The sequence below is a fragment of the Hemitrygon akajei genome, chromosome 6 (genome assembly GCF_048418815.1).
Source record: "Hemitrygon akajei chromosome 6, sHemAka1.3, whole genome shotgun sequence".
Classification (NCBI taxonomy): domain Eukaryota; kingdom Metazoa; phylum Chordata; class Chondrichthyes; order Myliobatiformes; family Dasyatidae; genus Hemitrygon; species Hemitrygon akajei.
In genome coordinates this window covers 3194828-3209592 of record NC_133129.1, presented here as the reverse complement: position 1 = coordinate 3209592, position 14765 = coordinate 3194828, and the positions used below count along the sequence as shown (strand labels likewise).

At 44.3% G+C, this 14765-nt stretch overlaps 1 protein-coding gene across 2 annotated transcripts in view; it reads right to left on the bottom strand.

The window, feature by feature from the left end:
- Positions 1-4776: 4776 nt before the first annotated feature.
- The window catches only part of LOC140728817 (uncharacterized), an 84902-nt gene continuing 74913 nt past the window's right edge, over positions 4777-14765 (bottom strand). The window contains exons 5-8 of one of the 2 annotated variants that reach the window (XM_073047789.1): positions 9776-9853; positions 8591-8668; positions 8475-8504; positions 4777-5306 (exon numbers count right to left, since the gene is read on the bottom strand). In XM_073047789.1, the coding sequence (XP_072903890.1) occupies positions 5272-5306; positions 8475-8504; positions 8591-8668; positions 9776-9853 (221 nt within the window). In that variant the 3' untranslated portion in view covers positions 4777-5271. The remainder of the gene's footprint in view (positions 5307-8474; positions 8505-8590; positions 8669-9775; positions 9854-14765) is intronic. The other variant, XM_073047791.1, reaches the window with a different exon arrangement.

Genomic DNA, 14765 nt, shown 5'->3' with positions numbered 1-14765 from the left:
TATCAGGATGATAAGATTAGTACATAGATAATGGGATTACAAACTTACAAAATTAAAATGAACATAAAAGGATACATAAGCAATAAGTACATTATAGTTGTCTTCTCAAATCATGAATGATACAAATATCATATAAACGAGACAAAAAAAACTAAGTAATTCATGTTGGAAAAAAAACATGAAAAAAAGAAAAAAAAATATTAATACCCTAAGAAAAACTAAACTAACTATTGAGAGAAAAAAAGGAAGAAGAATTTTTTTTAAAAATGGGCTGTTTATAGTATCTATAAAAAAAAATTACAAAATCATCAGTGTCCCCAACTCCGATCCTCTCAACATATATATATATTTAAATCAAACCGGAAAAACAAATAGGATTGGAACAGGGTCAAATTACATCATGTGAAAATATTGAATAAATGGCCTCCAAATCTTTCAAATTTAATAGAAGTGTCATATACGACACTTCTAATTTTCTCCAAATTTAGACATAACATTAGTTTGAGAAAACCAATGAAATATGGTAGGGGGATTAATTTCTTTCCAATTCAACAAAATAGATCTTCTAGCCATTAATGTAAGAAATGCAATCATCCAACAAACAGAAGAAGATAAATGGATTGACCCCATCATTGGTAAACCAAAGACTGCAGTAATAGGATGTGGTTGTAAATCAATGTTCAATACCGTAGAAATAATATCGAAAATGTCTTTCCAATATTTTTTCAAAAGCGGACATGACCATATGAGTTAAAGAAGCTATCTCAGAATGACATCTGTCACATATAGGATTTATATGGGAATAAAAAACGAGCCAATTTATCCTTGGACATTTGAGCCCTGTGCACAACTTTAAACTGTATCAATGAACGTTTTAGCACATATAGAGGATAAATTAACTAATTGAAGAATTTTATCCCAATTCTCAATAGGGATAATAAAGTTAAGTTCTCTTTCCCAATCATTTTTAATCTTATAAAAGGCATCTGAACGTGTTTTCATAATTATATTGTAAACATTTGATATTACACCTTCTGAAAAGGATTTAGTTTTAACAATTTCTCCAAAATACCTGAAGAATCAAGATTTGGAAAGGTAGGAAGTACAGTGTTTAAGAAATTCCTAATCTGTAAATATCTAAAAAAAATGAGATCTGGGCAAATTATATTTATTAGATAATTGTTCAAAAGACATAAAACAATTATCCAAAAATAGATCAGAAAATCATAGTATTCCTTTAGTCTTCCAAGCTGAATAAGCTTGGTCCATAATAGAAGGATGAAAAAAGAAATTGGATACAATAGGAATAGTTAAAACAAATTGATTCAGCCCAAAAAATTTCCGAAATTGAAACCATATACATAAAGTGTGTTTGACTATCGGATTGTCAATTCGTTTATGCAATTTAGAAAGAGCAAAGGGAAGAGAAGTCCCTAAATAGAACCCAATGAAAATCCTTGTACAGATTTAGTTTCCAGATTTACTCAATGAGGACTAGGAGATAAATCCCAATCCCTTAATCAATATTTCAAATATCGATATTAATTGCCCAATAATAAACTCTAAAATTAAACAATGCCAATCCACCTTCCTTCCTTGCCTTCTGTAAATATCTTTTACCTAATCTAGGATTTTTGTTCTGCCATATATATGAGGAAATTTTTGAATCAACATTGTCAAAAAAGGATTTTGGAATAAAAATTGGTACCGCTTGAAATATATATAAGAACTTGGGTAAAATAATCATCTTAATAGCATTAATCCGACCTATCAGAGATAAAGACAATGGTGACCATTTAGTGAACAAACAGTTAATCTGATCAATTAAGGGTAAAAAATTAACCTTGAATAACTCCTTATGATTTTATTATCATTATACGCAGATGACTTGTTATTATATTTTTCTGATCCTGAGAAATCCATTCCTGCAGTTATATCATTGTTGGCTCAGTTTAGTAATTTTTCCGGGTATAAATTGAATCTTAATAAGAGTGAATTGTTCTCCTTAAATAGACAGGTTCCAATTTATGGAAATTTACCTTTTAAATTAGTTAATGACTTTTTTATATACTTGGGGATTAAAATTACAACGGTCCCCTTTGTTGTGGTCACAGTCGGTGACTTGGAAAGGATTTTGGAGGACAACGGGAAGATCGACGGCACCAGCTCACCTGGAAACCAACACACCTCTCTCTCTCTCTCCAACTCTACTCATCTAAATACCATGAACTGAACTGAACTTTCTTCATCATTGTAAGACTGTATCCAGTCACCCCAGGTTTGAAAAGCCTGGGTTTTTTCCTATTTCCACACTTATATATACCTATAATCAATGCTAACCTGTTTGATATATCTGCATTTATATTACCGTATTGCGTAGTTACTAATAAACACTATTAGTCGATAGCAATCCCAGACTCCGAAGAGTTTTCCATTTCTGCTGGTTCTTTAACCCATCACGGGGTACGTGACACCACTAAGAGGGAACACTCAGGCACTCGTAAGGCACGCCCCCTCCATCTTTTGTTGAGCTGTTCAGAGAGGTACGGGAAGAGGAGAATGCGGTGGGACGCGGGAGGACTCGTCAGCAGGGTACAGTCCTCGGTAGTGGTCCCCCGCGGTGAAGTGACCACGGATACCCCGGAGAGCGGTAGAGGAGATTGCGGCGGAGTTGAGAATGGAGATACGTTGGCTGTTATCAGCGGTGTGACCCCCCCCCCCCCATATGATGGATCTGATGGTGGGGGGTGGATTCCCCAAGGGGTTCCCGCAGGCACTCCGGGAAATCTGGGTGTCCCCATCACTCTCGCTATTTCCCTGGGCCGTACTACCATTGGCTTGGACTGGGTGAGCCACACAGTGAGTGCGTCGTTAAATTCAGTGTCTGGCCTAATGCAGTCACGCACTTCCTCGAAAGCAGCTGGAAACCCCGGGTGCACAGACAATGTCCCCAGAAAGCTCTCGCCCGCCTTCTCCTTGCAGGCCCCCATCATCCTCCTCACAAGAGGGGTGTTGGTCCCCACCCGAATTGAAACGCAGCCCATCTCAACAGGGTCCAGACAAACTAGCACCATAGAATCAAGGACCTCAGACACTCCCACTTCGGCCTCCGAGAACTCCCGTTTCACTGACAGATAACTGTCATATGGATAATCACCAGCACTGATACCCCACACCTCCAGTGCCCTGAATGGGGTCAAGGGGTAATGCTTCAGATACCGGTTGTAAAACGAATGGTACAACAACGTGACCTGCGACCCAGTGTCGAGTATGGCTTTAGCATAAATACCCTCTATTCGAATCGACACACTGGAGCATGAACCCAGTCACCCCTCAGGAATTGGGCCTTTCGCTTTCGGGGGTTCCTTGGTACATTGCTGGGAACGTGTTCCCCCAGAGACACCAGGCCGTTCCCTCACTGGGTCTCCTCTAGGTTTTCCCAACGACTCTCCCTGCTGAGATACCGGAGGGCTCACTCTCCTTCTGGCTTGACACCTGCTGCCAGCAGCCCTCCGCATTGTTCATCCCCTTGGGGAATCCACCCCACCATCAGCTCCATCATTTGGAGGGGGTCACACCCGCTGTTAGCAGCCGACATATCTCCATTCTCAACTCTGCCACAATCTCCTCTACCACTCTCCGGAGTAGGCTATTTGTGGTCACTTCACCACAGGGACTACTACTGAGGACTGTACCCAGCTGACAGAGTCCTCCCACGTCTCCACTGCGTTCTCCTCTTCCAGTACCTCTCTGATCAGCTCAACAAAAGATGGAGAGTCGGAGACCCCACACAATACGGTCATGGGATTGGGCGCCCCTGGCTATCTGGTCCATTCTTAACTGATCCACCTCAGCCGCCTGAATGACCCCTCTGCACTGCAAGCAATTTAGCTGCCTCTCTAGCCGAAAAATAAAGCAGAAAGCTTCTCCCCCTTCTCCTGACGCATGTTCTGAAACCCCACCATGAGCTCCACTGGGCTTCTAGTCGAGCCAAAAGCATTGTCCAGTGCTTGCAGAAAATTGACAAAGCTGTCGCTACGGGATATTTCAACCTGACAGCACTCACAATGTCAGCCGCCCACCCAGTCAAACTTACAACCTATCTCTGTCGCTTTACGTCATCAGAGCACTGCCACTCATCTAGCAACTGAGAGGTCCGCTCTGCCCAAGTCTCATACTCCTCCTCCCCCCCCCCCTTAGGGGTGGGTGTTATTCCAGAGAATAGGTGGAGCCCACCATAGTTGGGACTTTGAATCCAATTTTTCCATTTATTCGTCAGAGAAGTAAGGGCGGATACTACCTCAGAATTCTCACTCTTCACCGGGGGACACGCACTAATTAGACATTCCAAATCCGACCACTCTTTCCCCTCACTCCTCAGAAAGGAGAGAACCCTGTCTTTGAAATCTCCGCCCCCCCCCCCCCAGCTTCACCACCTCACCGCTGGTCTGCATTAAAACGAGAGCTGCGCCAGCCATTTTATCAAATCTTCGCCCACCATTGCAACTTCAACAGCACTTAACAGGTGAATGAACAATTCATCCGGAGTACAAATATTTGCCCCACTGGTTCATCGCTCAGGGTAATCACACGGCATCCAACGGAATCTATCCCGGATGAGCACCCACAATTGTAACTCTCGCTTCAGCTGGTGGCTAAATATAGGGGTGATAGCCTCCGGTCCCGCCAAACTTAAGAAATCTCGTTTGGGAGGATGCTGCGTGATGTGACCCCTGTTACAAATCAGTACCCTGAAATAACAAACAGTGCACAATATGCGATTAAATGGTCAAGCTTTATCATTCTTACTTTGACTATATGGTTAGTAAAGAAAACAAAAAAGGGAAAGGGCCCAATCTTATGAAACAGTCTATTGTGCAATGTTGGAGCTCACTGATAAACCAATTGTCCACCATCGACCTCCTCCGATCATCGATGTCCTTCGGACACTCGCTCCAAGTCCACCCCGTCCGGCGGTCTACCAACTCTCTCCATTCGCGTCTTCTCTCCTCATCTCTTCCAGGCAAAAAAAAAAACAAAAATCTCTCTTCCAGAGTCACAAGAAAGAACAACAGCATTCCAAACCATTATCTCTAGTCATAACCCAAACATTGCTGCTACAGAGAAACCATTACATTATCAGTGAAACCCTACAGCATGTTACAACTGTATTTCAGAAGCATAGACATGTCAGGAGTGAGTGCAGTCTCTCCTGGACCGAGGATGGAAATGGTGCAGCCTCCTCCTCCTGGGTTCAGTCCTCCTTGCCGATTACTGTTTCTTCACCACCTCCGCATAGATCACCTCTGAAACACAAAACTCAGACATTAGTTCAGACAGTGAGGGGAGCTTACCCCGACACCAGACCCAGGAGCATCCAGGGACACAGGTCAATTACGCCATCAGGATGAGGGTCACTGTGACAAGGTCCAAGTCCAGGTGAATTTATTATCAAAGAATGTTTTTGTCACCACACACTTCCTGAACTCATATCCCAGGTTCTCACTTTTCTGCGTGCATTTACAGAGAAAAAATAAATACTATGGAATTTATTAAAAATTCAACATAGAGACCATCAAACATCCAATATCCAAAAGGAGACAAACAGTGCAAATAAAAAAGAAATGATATTGGGAACATGAGTTGCAGAGTGTTAGAAAGTGAGGTGCTCCCAGTGAGAGTGTGGTGAACAGCGATAACACCCCTATGATATCTCACACTTTCCTCCAAGTTAACAGATGAGGAGCGTTTAATGTTTCCTATAGTGGAGAGTCTCGGACCAGAGGGCCAGAGATGTCTCCTTAGATCACAGATGAGGAGGAATTCCTTTAGCCACAGGATGGTGAATCTGTGGAATTCATTGCCACAGACGGCTGCGGAGACCATGAAACTGGGTATGTTTAATGCAGAGATTGGTAAGTCCGTGATCACTAAAGTGGTTAATGGTTACGGGGAGAAGGCAGAAGAATAGGGTTCAGGAAAGTAAAAGCCAAATCAGACATGGCTGGCAGGTGGAGCAGACTTGATGGGCTGAGTGGCCTAATTCTGCTTCTATGTCTTACAGAAAATTATGAGCGATATAGACATGGGAGATAGGCAGTCTTTCTCTCTGAAAATGTCAAATACTCGAGGAGAAAGATTGAAGATGAGAGGGAAAGGTTTTAAAGAGATATATGAAGCAAGGTTTTTTTTACAGAATGGTGGGTGCTTGGAACACATTGCTTGCGGTGCTGGTGCAGGTAGGTATGAAAGTGGTGTTTTAGTTTCTGCCTTCAACCCTCTCCCCTACCTACCCACCTTGCCCTTCACCTATCACCTGCCAGCTTGTACTTCTCCCCTCCCCACCCTTCTTGTTCTGGCTTCATCCCCCTTCCTAGCCAGTCTTGATGAAGGGTCTCAGCCCGAAACATCGACTGTGTATTCATTTCCAGAGATGCTGCCTGACCTGTTGAGTTGCTCCAGTTTTTTGTGCGTGATGCTCTGGATCTCCAGCATCTGCAGAATCTCCTGTGTTTCTGATTCACCGGGGTGTGGCCCAGAGTGTTTCAGTTGCTCCAGCTTTTTGTGTGTGTTGGCCTGGATTTCCGGCATCCCCCACCTCCGATTCCTCCCGGGAATAAAAGGATTCGGACCTCGGGCGGGCAAATGGGCTCATGGTTGGAACGTACGTTACGGCCCAAAGGGAATTCCTGAGGCACTGCCTCTGGTGAGGACAGCTGTATCTGTGATGGAACAGGCTGAACTATTCCTTCAAACTATGGACTCACTTTCAGGAACTCTTCATCTCATGTTCTTGATATTTATTGCTTATTATTTTATTAGTTTTCCTTTTTATTTGCATTATATTGTCTTTTGCTCTTCGGTTGTTTGTCCATCCTGCTGGGTGCAATCTCTCATTGATTCTATCGTGTTTCTTTGGATTTACTGTGAATGCCTGAAGAAAATGAACCTCAGGGTTATACGTGGTCACAGATGTACTTTCATAATAAATTTACTCTCTCTGTAGCCTCTTGCATTCCTGTGCACAGGAAAATGTCCGACTGTTGGGCCAGGAGTTTCTCTATCCACCACCCTCTGTCCCCCAGGTTGGTGTCTCACTGGATCGGAGTCATGAGGGCCAGTGACCCACCACTCCCCTCCCCACTCAACCTCTCGTTTGGAGGTTGCTGCGATTCCCAAGTTAGGAGCCTGGAGCTCAGGGTCCCTCAAGGCAGAGGTTGATAGATTTTTGATTGGTCAGGCATGAAGGAATATGGGGGGAGGGTGGTGGAAGGCAGGAGATTGAGGCCAAGAAAAAAGTTTGATCAGCTGTGCTGAAGTGGGGGAGCATAAACAATGGGCCAAATGGCCTGATTCTACTCCTATATCTTGTGGTCTCTGTGAATACTGGAAGATTGATGACTGAAGATTGAAGACTGAAGGTTGAAGACTGAAGTTGGCCTGCCCAGAAGTTAAGGCCCAGGGTTGGCATATCTAGAAATCCAAGACCTGATGTCTGTGAGCCCACTGGCAGCTGAAGGCCCGGAGGTGGTCTATCCCAGGGTTGGAAGCCTGACGGTGTGGGGGGGTGGGGTGAGAGGGAGGAAAGGGCTTGTTTGCAGTGCTTGTTTTTTTCATGGTTGTTGTTCTCTTGTTGTTCGTGTTGTTCTGCTGAACATTGTGGGTGTGCGATGTTAGTGCCAGAATGTGTGGTGACACTTGTGGGCTGCCCCCGGCACATCCTTGTGTTGTGTTGGTTCTTTACGCAAATGACACATCTCACTGTCTGTTTCGATGTATGGGTGATAAATACATGAATCTGAGTCTGAGACTGGCCAGGCCTCTCTGATGAACAGGAAACTCAAAGGGCCTGTGCAGTCAGCTCACCATTCCCTATTCCTGTCTCGTACACCACTGTCTCCCAGCTAGTGTCCTCACCTGTGCAACAAGAGCATACAAAGTATGCTTCCCTCCCCTTCTTCCCCCTCCCCTTCCCCTTTTCTCCATCTCCCACACCTCCTCCTCATTCCTCCTCCCTCAATTTCCCCCTTCCCCCTCACCCTGTCCCTCCGTTCTTCACTCTGTCTCCCCCTCCCATAACTATCCCCCTTCCCACCTATCCCTCTCCGTCTCTCCCTCCATTCACCCCACTCTCACCCTTCATCTCCCTTCCCCTCTTTGTCCCTCTCCCTCTCCCACTCCCCATCTGTCTTTCCGTCACCCCTTCTGTCTCTCCTTCTCCCCTTGTCCTCACTCTCTTTTATCGCCTTTCCCCTCCCTCACCTTCTCTCCCCTTTCCCCTCTCCCTCTCTTTCGTTCTCCCTCCCCTCTCTTCTCCCACTCTTCACTGCTTCTCCAATCCTTCCCTCCAGTCACAGTGAGGTGGACTGCAGGATCCAGCGGCAGCCAGACACACACCCTGTGAATGAAAAGGACGGGTGAATGGAGCAGTTGAAGGAGATCATTTTCAAGAATACCTTGAGAGAAAGCCTCACCTGGAGGTCCAGCTTCCTGCTTCTGCCCACCTGGAATTGAAGAAGAACTTTCTGTTAGTCAGCAGGATGACCTCAAAGTGATCCAAGAAATGGTGAAAGGTAAGCGGAGACTGTACCTTGATCTTCAGCTTGTGGTTTGCTTGCCTTCTCACCTCTAATCAAAATAGTGGCATAAGTGCAGGAATCTGGCTGCTCTGTAAGGAGAGGGATTCGTCTGAATCGACAGCAAATCAAAGTCAGGAGTTGCAATGTTATGTTGAAGCTGTATAAGGCATTGGTGAGGCCCAGTTTGGAGTATTGTGTGCAGATTTGGTCACCTAACTACCGAAAAGATATGAATAAGATTGAAAGTGCAGAGTGCAGAGAAAGTTTACAAGGATTCTGCCAGAACTTGGTGACCTGAGTTATAGGGAAAGATTAAAGAGGTTGAGGCTTCATTCCCTGGAGTGTAGGGGAATGAAGGGAGATTTCATAGAGGGATGGGAAATTATGAGGGGTAGTAATAAGATAAATGCAAGCAGGCTTTTTCCACTGAGGTTGGGTGAGAAAACCCACCGAGGGGGCACAGTCCTAAGGTGCTTGGAAGTAGGTACAGAGGAAATGTCAGGGGTAAGTTTTCACAGACAGAAAGCATTGGGTGTGTGGAATGCACTGCCAGCGAAGGTGTTAGAGGTGGATACAGTAGGGTCTTTTAAGAGACTCTTAGATAGGTACATGGAGCTTAGAAAAATAGAGGGTATGCTGTAGGGAAATTCTAGGTAGTTTCTAGAGTAGGTTACATGGTCGGCACAACACTGTGGGCTGAAGGGCCTGTAATGTGCTGTAGATTTCTATGTTTCTATGAGACTAGAACTAGAGGTCATAGGTTAAGTGTAAAGGTAAAATGTTAAAAGAAAACATAAGACCGTAAAACACAGGAGCAGAATTAGGCCATTCAGCCCATCGAGTCTACTCCACCATTCTATCATGGTTGATTTATTTTCCCTCTCAACCCCATTCTCCTGCCTTCTCCCCATAATCTTTCACTAATTAAGACCCTATCAACATCTGCTTTAAATAAACCCAGTAACTTGGCTTCCACATCCGTCTGTGGCAATGAATTCCTCACCACCCTCTGGCTGAAGAAATTCCTCCTCATCTCTGTTCTATAACGACATCCCTCCATTCTGAGGCTGTATCCTCTGGTCCTAGACTTCCCCACTTTCGGAAACATGCTCTCCAATTCCGCTCTATCTAGGTTTTCAATATTCGATGGTCAGCAGGCAGTCTGAGAAATGATGAACGGTAAATGGAGATTGTACCTTGATCTTCAGTTTGAGGTTTTCTTGCCTTCCCAGGTTCTGTTGGAATGCTGGCATAAGTGAAGGAATCTGACTGCTCTGTAAGGAGGAGAGTGATTAGTTCGAATCGACTAATGTCTGAAAGCAAGAAATGTTACAACACCTCACAGCTCACATTTATATGGAGCTTTAAACTACCTACAGACTGTACAAGACCTTGGAGAGTGGTGTCCACAGTACACAGTGTTGTCAAAAGAGTTTTGTACGATAGCCTTCATAAATCAAAGTACTGAGTCAGGTGTACAGGTGTACCTAATAAAGTGGCCACTGAGTGTAAATATGATATTCTCAATCACTGACTCATATCTGTTTCAGCACCTTTAAGAAAATTGAAAGGGTCTGTCGATCGTCTGGTTAAGTTCTGAATACAAATTAGATAAAATTCCTCAGCAAATGAGGCACTGATGTTGACCTCTCTCACTGCGATTGAAGAGAACGCTGTCGTACTCACTGCCGTTGTCTTGTGCTGTCACAAAACACAGGATGGTCACAGGACAGAAGGAAGTTTGGCCCTTTGAGTTTATTCTGGGTCCTCGTTCCATGGGACTTGCTTTTCCCCTGTGAATTAGCTGAAATGTTCAGGCTGTTTGTTTCTGTAGGCCTTACACATCTGAGTCTAAAACCTCTCCAGAGTAACACACTCAAATGCTAAAGGAACTCAGCAGGTCAGGCAGCATCTATGGAGGGGAATGAAGGTTTCATCCTGAAACATCAAACGTTTATTCCTCTCCAGAGATGCTGCCTCTTCTAAGAGGATCACAACCTTGTCATAGGGTTCGGAGGCCCGTGTGCCTCAATGACTCGGAAAGCTATGTTGGCTGGAGTTTAGGTTTTATGCTTTGGCTCTTGGTAGGGTCAGCCATGCCAAACAGGTCAAAGGGCAGAGGCCGGTCTGAGAGAGGTCCACTGGCTCTCCAGTTTTGGGGTTCAGCTCAGGGCTAACAACCCTGACTGGTCAATCAAATCTGTTATGGAACCAGCAGTGAAGAATCCTTCTACATCTGAGTGCGATGGTATTTCTGAGTCTCTACTTGGGACTTGCGTGACTGACAGTTGTGAAAGCTACCGATATGATGAAGTAGGCCAGAGATGGAGGACCGCCATTGCTGCCCGAAACCTCAGTGGTGTAACAGACAGGAGAGTAGATAGGTGCTGAGTTCCTGAATTGAACTGAACTGAATTGACATTATTACTTACATCCTTCATATACATGAGTAAAAATCTTTATGTTACGTCTCCATCCAAATGAACAATGAGCAATTTATAGTAATTTATAATAATATTATGTACAACAGAATAGTCAATATAACAAAGAAGCACAATTGTATCAGAGCCTGTTGGTCCTGGCTTTTATGCTGCGGTACCAATTCCCGGATGGTAACAGCTGGAACAGAGATGTCGTGATGGGAGATTTTAATTTCCCAAATATCAATTGGCATCTCGTAGACCAAGGTGTTTAGATGGGGTGGGGTTTGTTAGGTGTGTTCAGGAAGGTTTCTTGACACTAGAGGAGGGGCTGTACTTGATCTGGTACTGGGAAATGAACCTGGTCAGCTGTCAGATCTCTCAGTGGGAGAGCATTTTGGAGATAGTGATCACAATTCTATCTCCTTCACAATAGCATTGGAGAGGGATAGGAACAGACAAGTTAGGAAAGCATTTAATTTGAGTAATGGAAAATATGAGGCTAGCAGGCAGGAACTTGGAAGCTTAAATTGGGAACAAATGTTCTTAGGGAAATGTACAGAAGAAATGTGGCAAATGTTCAGGGGATATTTGTGTAGAATTCTCTATAGGTACGTTCCAATGAGACAGGGAAGTTATGGTAGGGTACATGAACCATGGTGTACAAAGGCTGTAATAAATCTAGTCAAGAAGAAAAGAAAAGCTTACAATAGGTTCAAAGAGCTAGGTAATGTTAGAGATCTAGAAGATTATAAGACTAACAGGAAGGAGCTTAAGAAAGAAATTAGGAGAGCCAGAAGGGGCCATGAGATGGCCTAGGTGGGCAGAATTAAGGAAAACCCCAAGGCATTCTACAAGTATGTGAAGAGCAAGAGGATAAGACGTGAAAGAATAGGATCTATCAAACATGACAGTGGGAAAGTGTGAATGGAATCACAGGAAATAGCAGGAGTACTTAATACGTTACTTCAGTATTCACTATGAAAAAGGATCTTGGTGATTGTAGTGCTGACTTGCAGCAGACTGAAAAGCTTGAGCATGTAGATATTAAGAAAGAGGATGTGCTGGAGCTTTTGGAAAGCATCAAGTTGGATAAGTCGCTGGTCCTGGAAGAGATGTACCCAAGGCTACTGTGGGAGACAAGGGAGGAGATTGCTGAGCCTCTGGCAATGATCTTTGCATCATCAATGGGGACAGGAGAGGTTCTGGAGGATTGTAAGGTTGCAGATGTTGTTCCTTTATTCAAGAAAGGGAATAGAGATAGCACAGGAAATTATAGATCAGTGTGTCCTACCTCAGTGAGTCTTACCTCAGTGGTTTATGAACATTTGGAGAGGTATAATATGATTAGGAACAGTCCACATGGCTTTGTCAAGGGCAGGCCGTGCCTTAAGAGCTTGATGGAATTTTTTGAGGATGTGACTACATACATTGATGAAGGAAGTGCAGTAGATGTAGTGTATATGGATTTCAGAAAGGCATTTGATAAGGTACCCCGTGCAAGGCTTATTGAGAAAGTAAGGAGGCATTGCTTTGTGGATCGAGAACTGGTTTGCCCACAGAAGGCAAAGTGTGGTTGCACACTGGTCATATTCTGTATGGAGGTCGGTCACCAGTGGAGTGCCTCAGGGATCTGTTCTGGGACCCTTACTCTTCATGATTTTTATAAATAACCTCGATGAGGATGTGGAGGGATGGGTTAGTAAGTTTGCTGATGACACAAAGGTTGGAGGTGTTGTGAATAGTGTGGAGGGCTGTCAGAGGTTACAGCGGGACATTGATAGGATGCAAAACTGGGCTGCAAAGTTGCAGATGAAGTTCAACCCAGATAAGTGTGAAGTGGTTCATTTTGGTAGGTCAAATATGATGGCAGAATATAGTATTAGTGGTAAGACTTTTGGCAGTGTGGAGGATCAGAGGGATCTTGGGGTGCGAGTCCATAGGACGCTCAAAGCAGCTGCGCAGGTTGACTCTGTGGTTGAGAAGGCATACAGTGTATTGGCCTTCATCAAATGTGGAAATGAATTTAGGAGCTGAGAGGTAATGTTGCAGCTATATAGGACCCTGGTCAGACCCCACTTGGAGTACTGTGCTCAGTTCTGGTCACCACACTACAGGAAGAATGTGGAAGCCATGGAAAGGGTGCAGAGGAGATTTACAAGGATGTTGCCTGGATTGGGGAGCATGCCTTATGAGAATAGGTTGAGTGAACTCAGCCTTTTCTCCTTGGAGCAAATGAGGGTGAGAGGTGACCTGATAGAGGTGTACAAGATGAGAGGCATTGATCATATGGATAGTAAGAGGCTTTTTCCCAGGGCTGAAATGGTTGCCACGAGAGGACACAGGTTTAAGGTGCTGGGGAGTAGGTACAGAGGAGATGTCAGGAGTAAGTTTCTTTCTCAGAGAGTGGTGAGTGCGTGGAATGGGCTGCCAGCAACGGTGGTGGAGGCGGATATGATAGGGTCTTTCAAGAGAGTTTTGGATAGGTACATGGAGCTTAGAAAGTTAGAAGCCTAGTAATTTCTAAGGTAGGGACATGTTCAGCACAACTTTATGGACCGAAGGGCCTGTATTGTGCTGGCTGTAGGTTTTCTATGTTTCTTATCTACTGACTCACTTTCAAGGACTCTTCATCTCGTGTTCTCGATACTTATTGCTTATTTATTTACTATAATTATTTCTTTCATTTTGCATTTGTACAGCCTGTTGTCTTTACACACTGGTTGTTGCCTTGTTGGTGTGGTCTTTCATTGATTCTATTATTGTTATTTGATTTATTGAGTATGCCTGCAGGAAAATGGATCTCAGGGTTGTATATGGTGACAGATGTGTACTTTGATAATGAATGTGTGCCTGCTCGATGGTGTGAGGGACCCAAAGTGGCAATACGACTGAATCTGTCCTGCAGAGCTCTGTGGGGAGCCGGAGAGTGCTGGGTGTCTCGGTTTCTTCAGCACCCGTATTTACTGATTGTTGCCTTAACGAGAGTCCTTAACTGAATTGACTTTATTACATGAGAACTAAAAATCTTTATGTTACGTCTCCATCGAAATGTGCAATTTATAATAAATAGTAAGTAGAGCGGACGGTCAATTTCATATAGAAATACAATTGTATCAGCATGAATTAATCAGTCTGATGGCTGGTGGAAGAAGCTGTCCTGGAGCCTGTTCGTCCTGGCTTTAATGCTGTGGTACCATTTCCTGGATGGTAGCAGCTTGAACAGTTTGTGGTTGGGATGACTCAGGTCTCCAATGATCCTTCGGGCCCTTTTTACACACCTGTCTTTGTAAATGTCCTGAATAGTAGGAAGTTCACATCTACATATCTGCTGGGCTGTCCGCACCACTCTCTGCAGAGTCCTGCGATTGAGGGGAGTACAGTTCTCATACCAGGCAATGATGCGGCCAGTCAGGATGCTCTCAGTTGTGCCCCTATAGAAAGTTCTTAGGATTTGGGGGCCCATACCAAACTTCTTCATCTGTCTGAGGTGAAAGAGGCACTGTTGTGCCTTTTTCACCACACAGCCAGTATGTACAGACAACTTGAGATCCTCAGTGACGTTTATGCCGAGGAACTTAAAGCTGTTCACTCTCTCAACCCCAGATCCATTGATGTCAATAGGGTTGAGCCTGTCTCCATTCCTCCTGTGATCCACAACCAGCTCCTTTGTTTTTGCGACGTTGAGGGAGAGGTTGTTTTCTTGACACCTCTGTGTCAGGGTGGTGACTTCCTCTCTGTAGGCTGCCTCGTTATTATTTGAGAT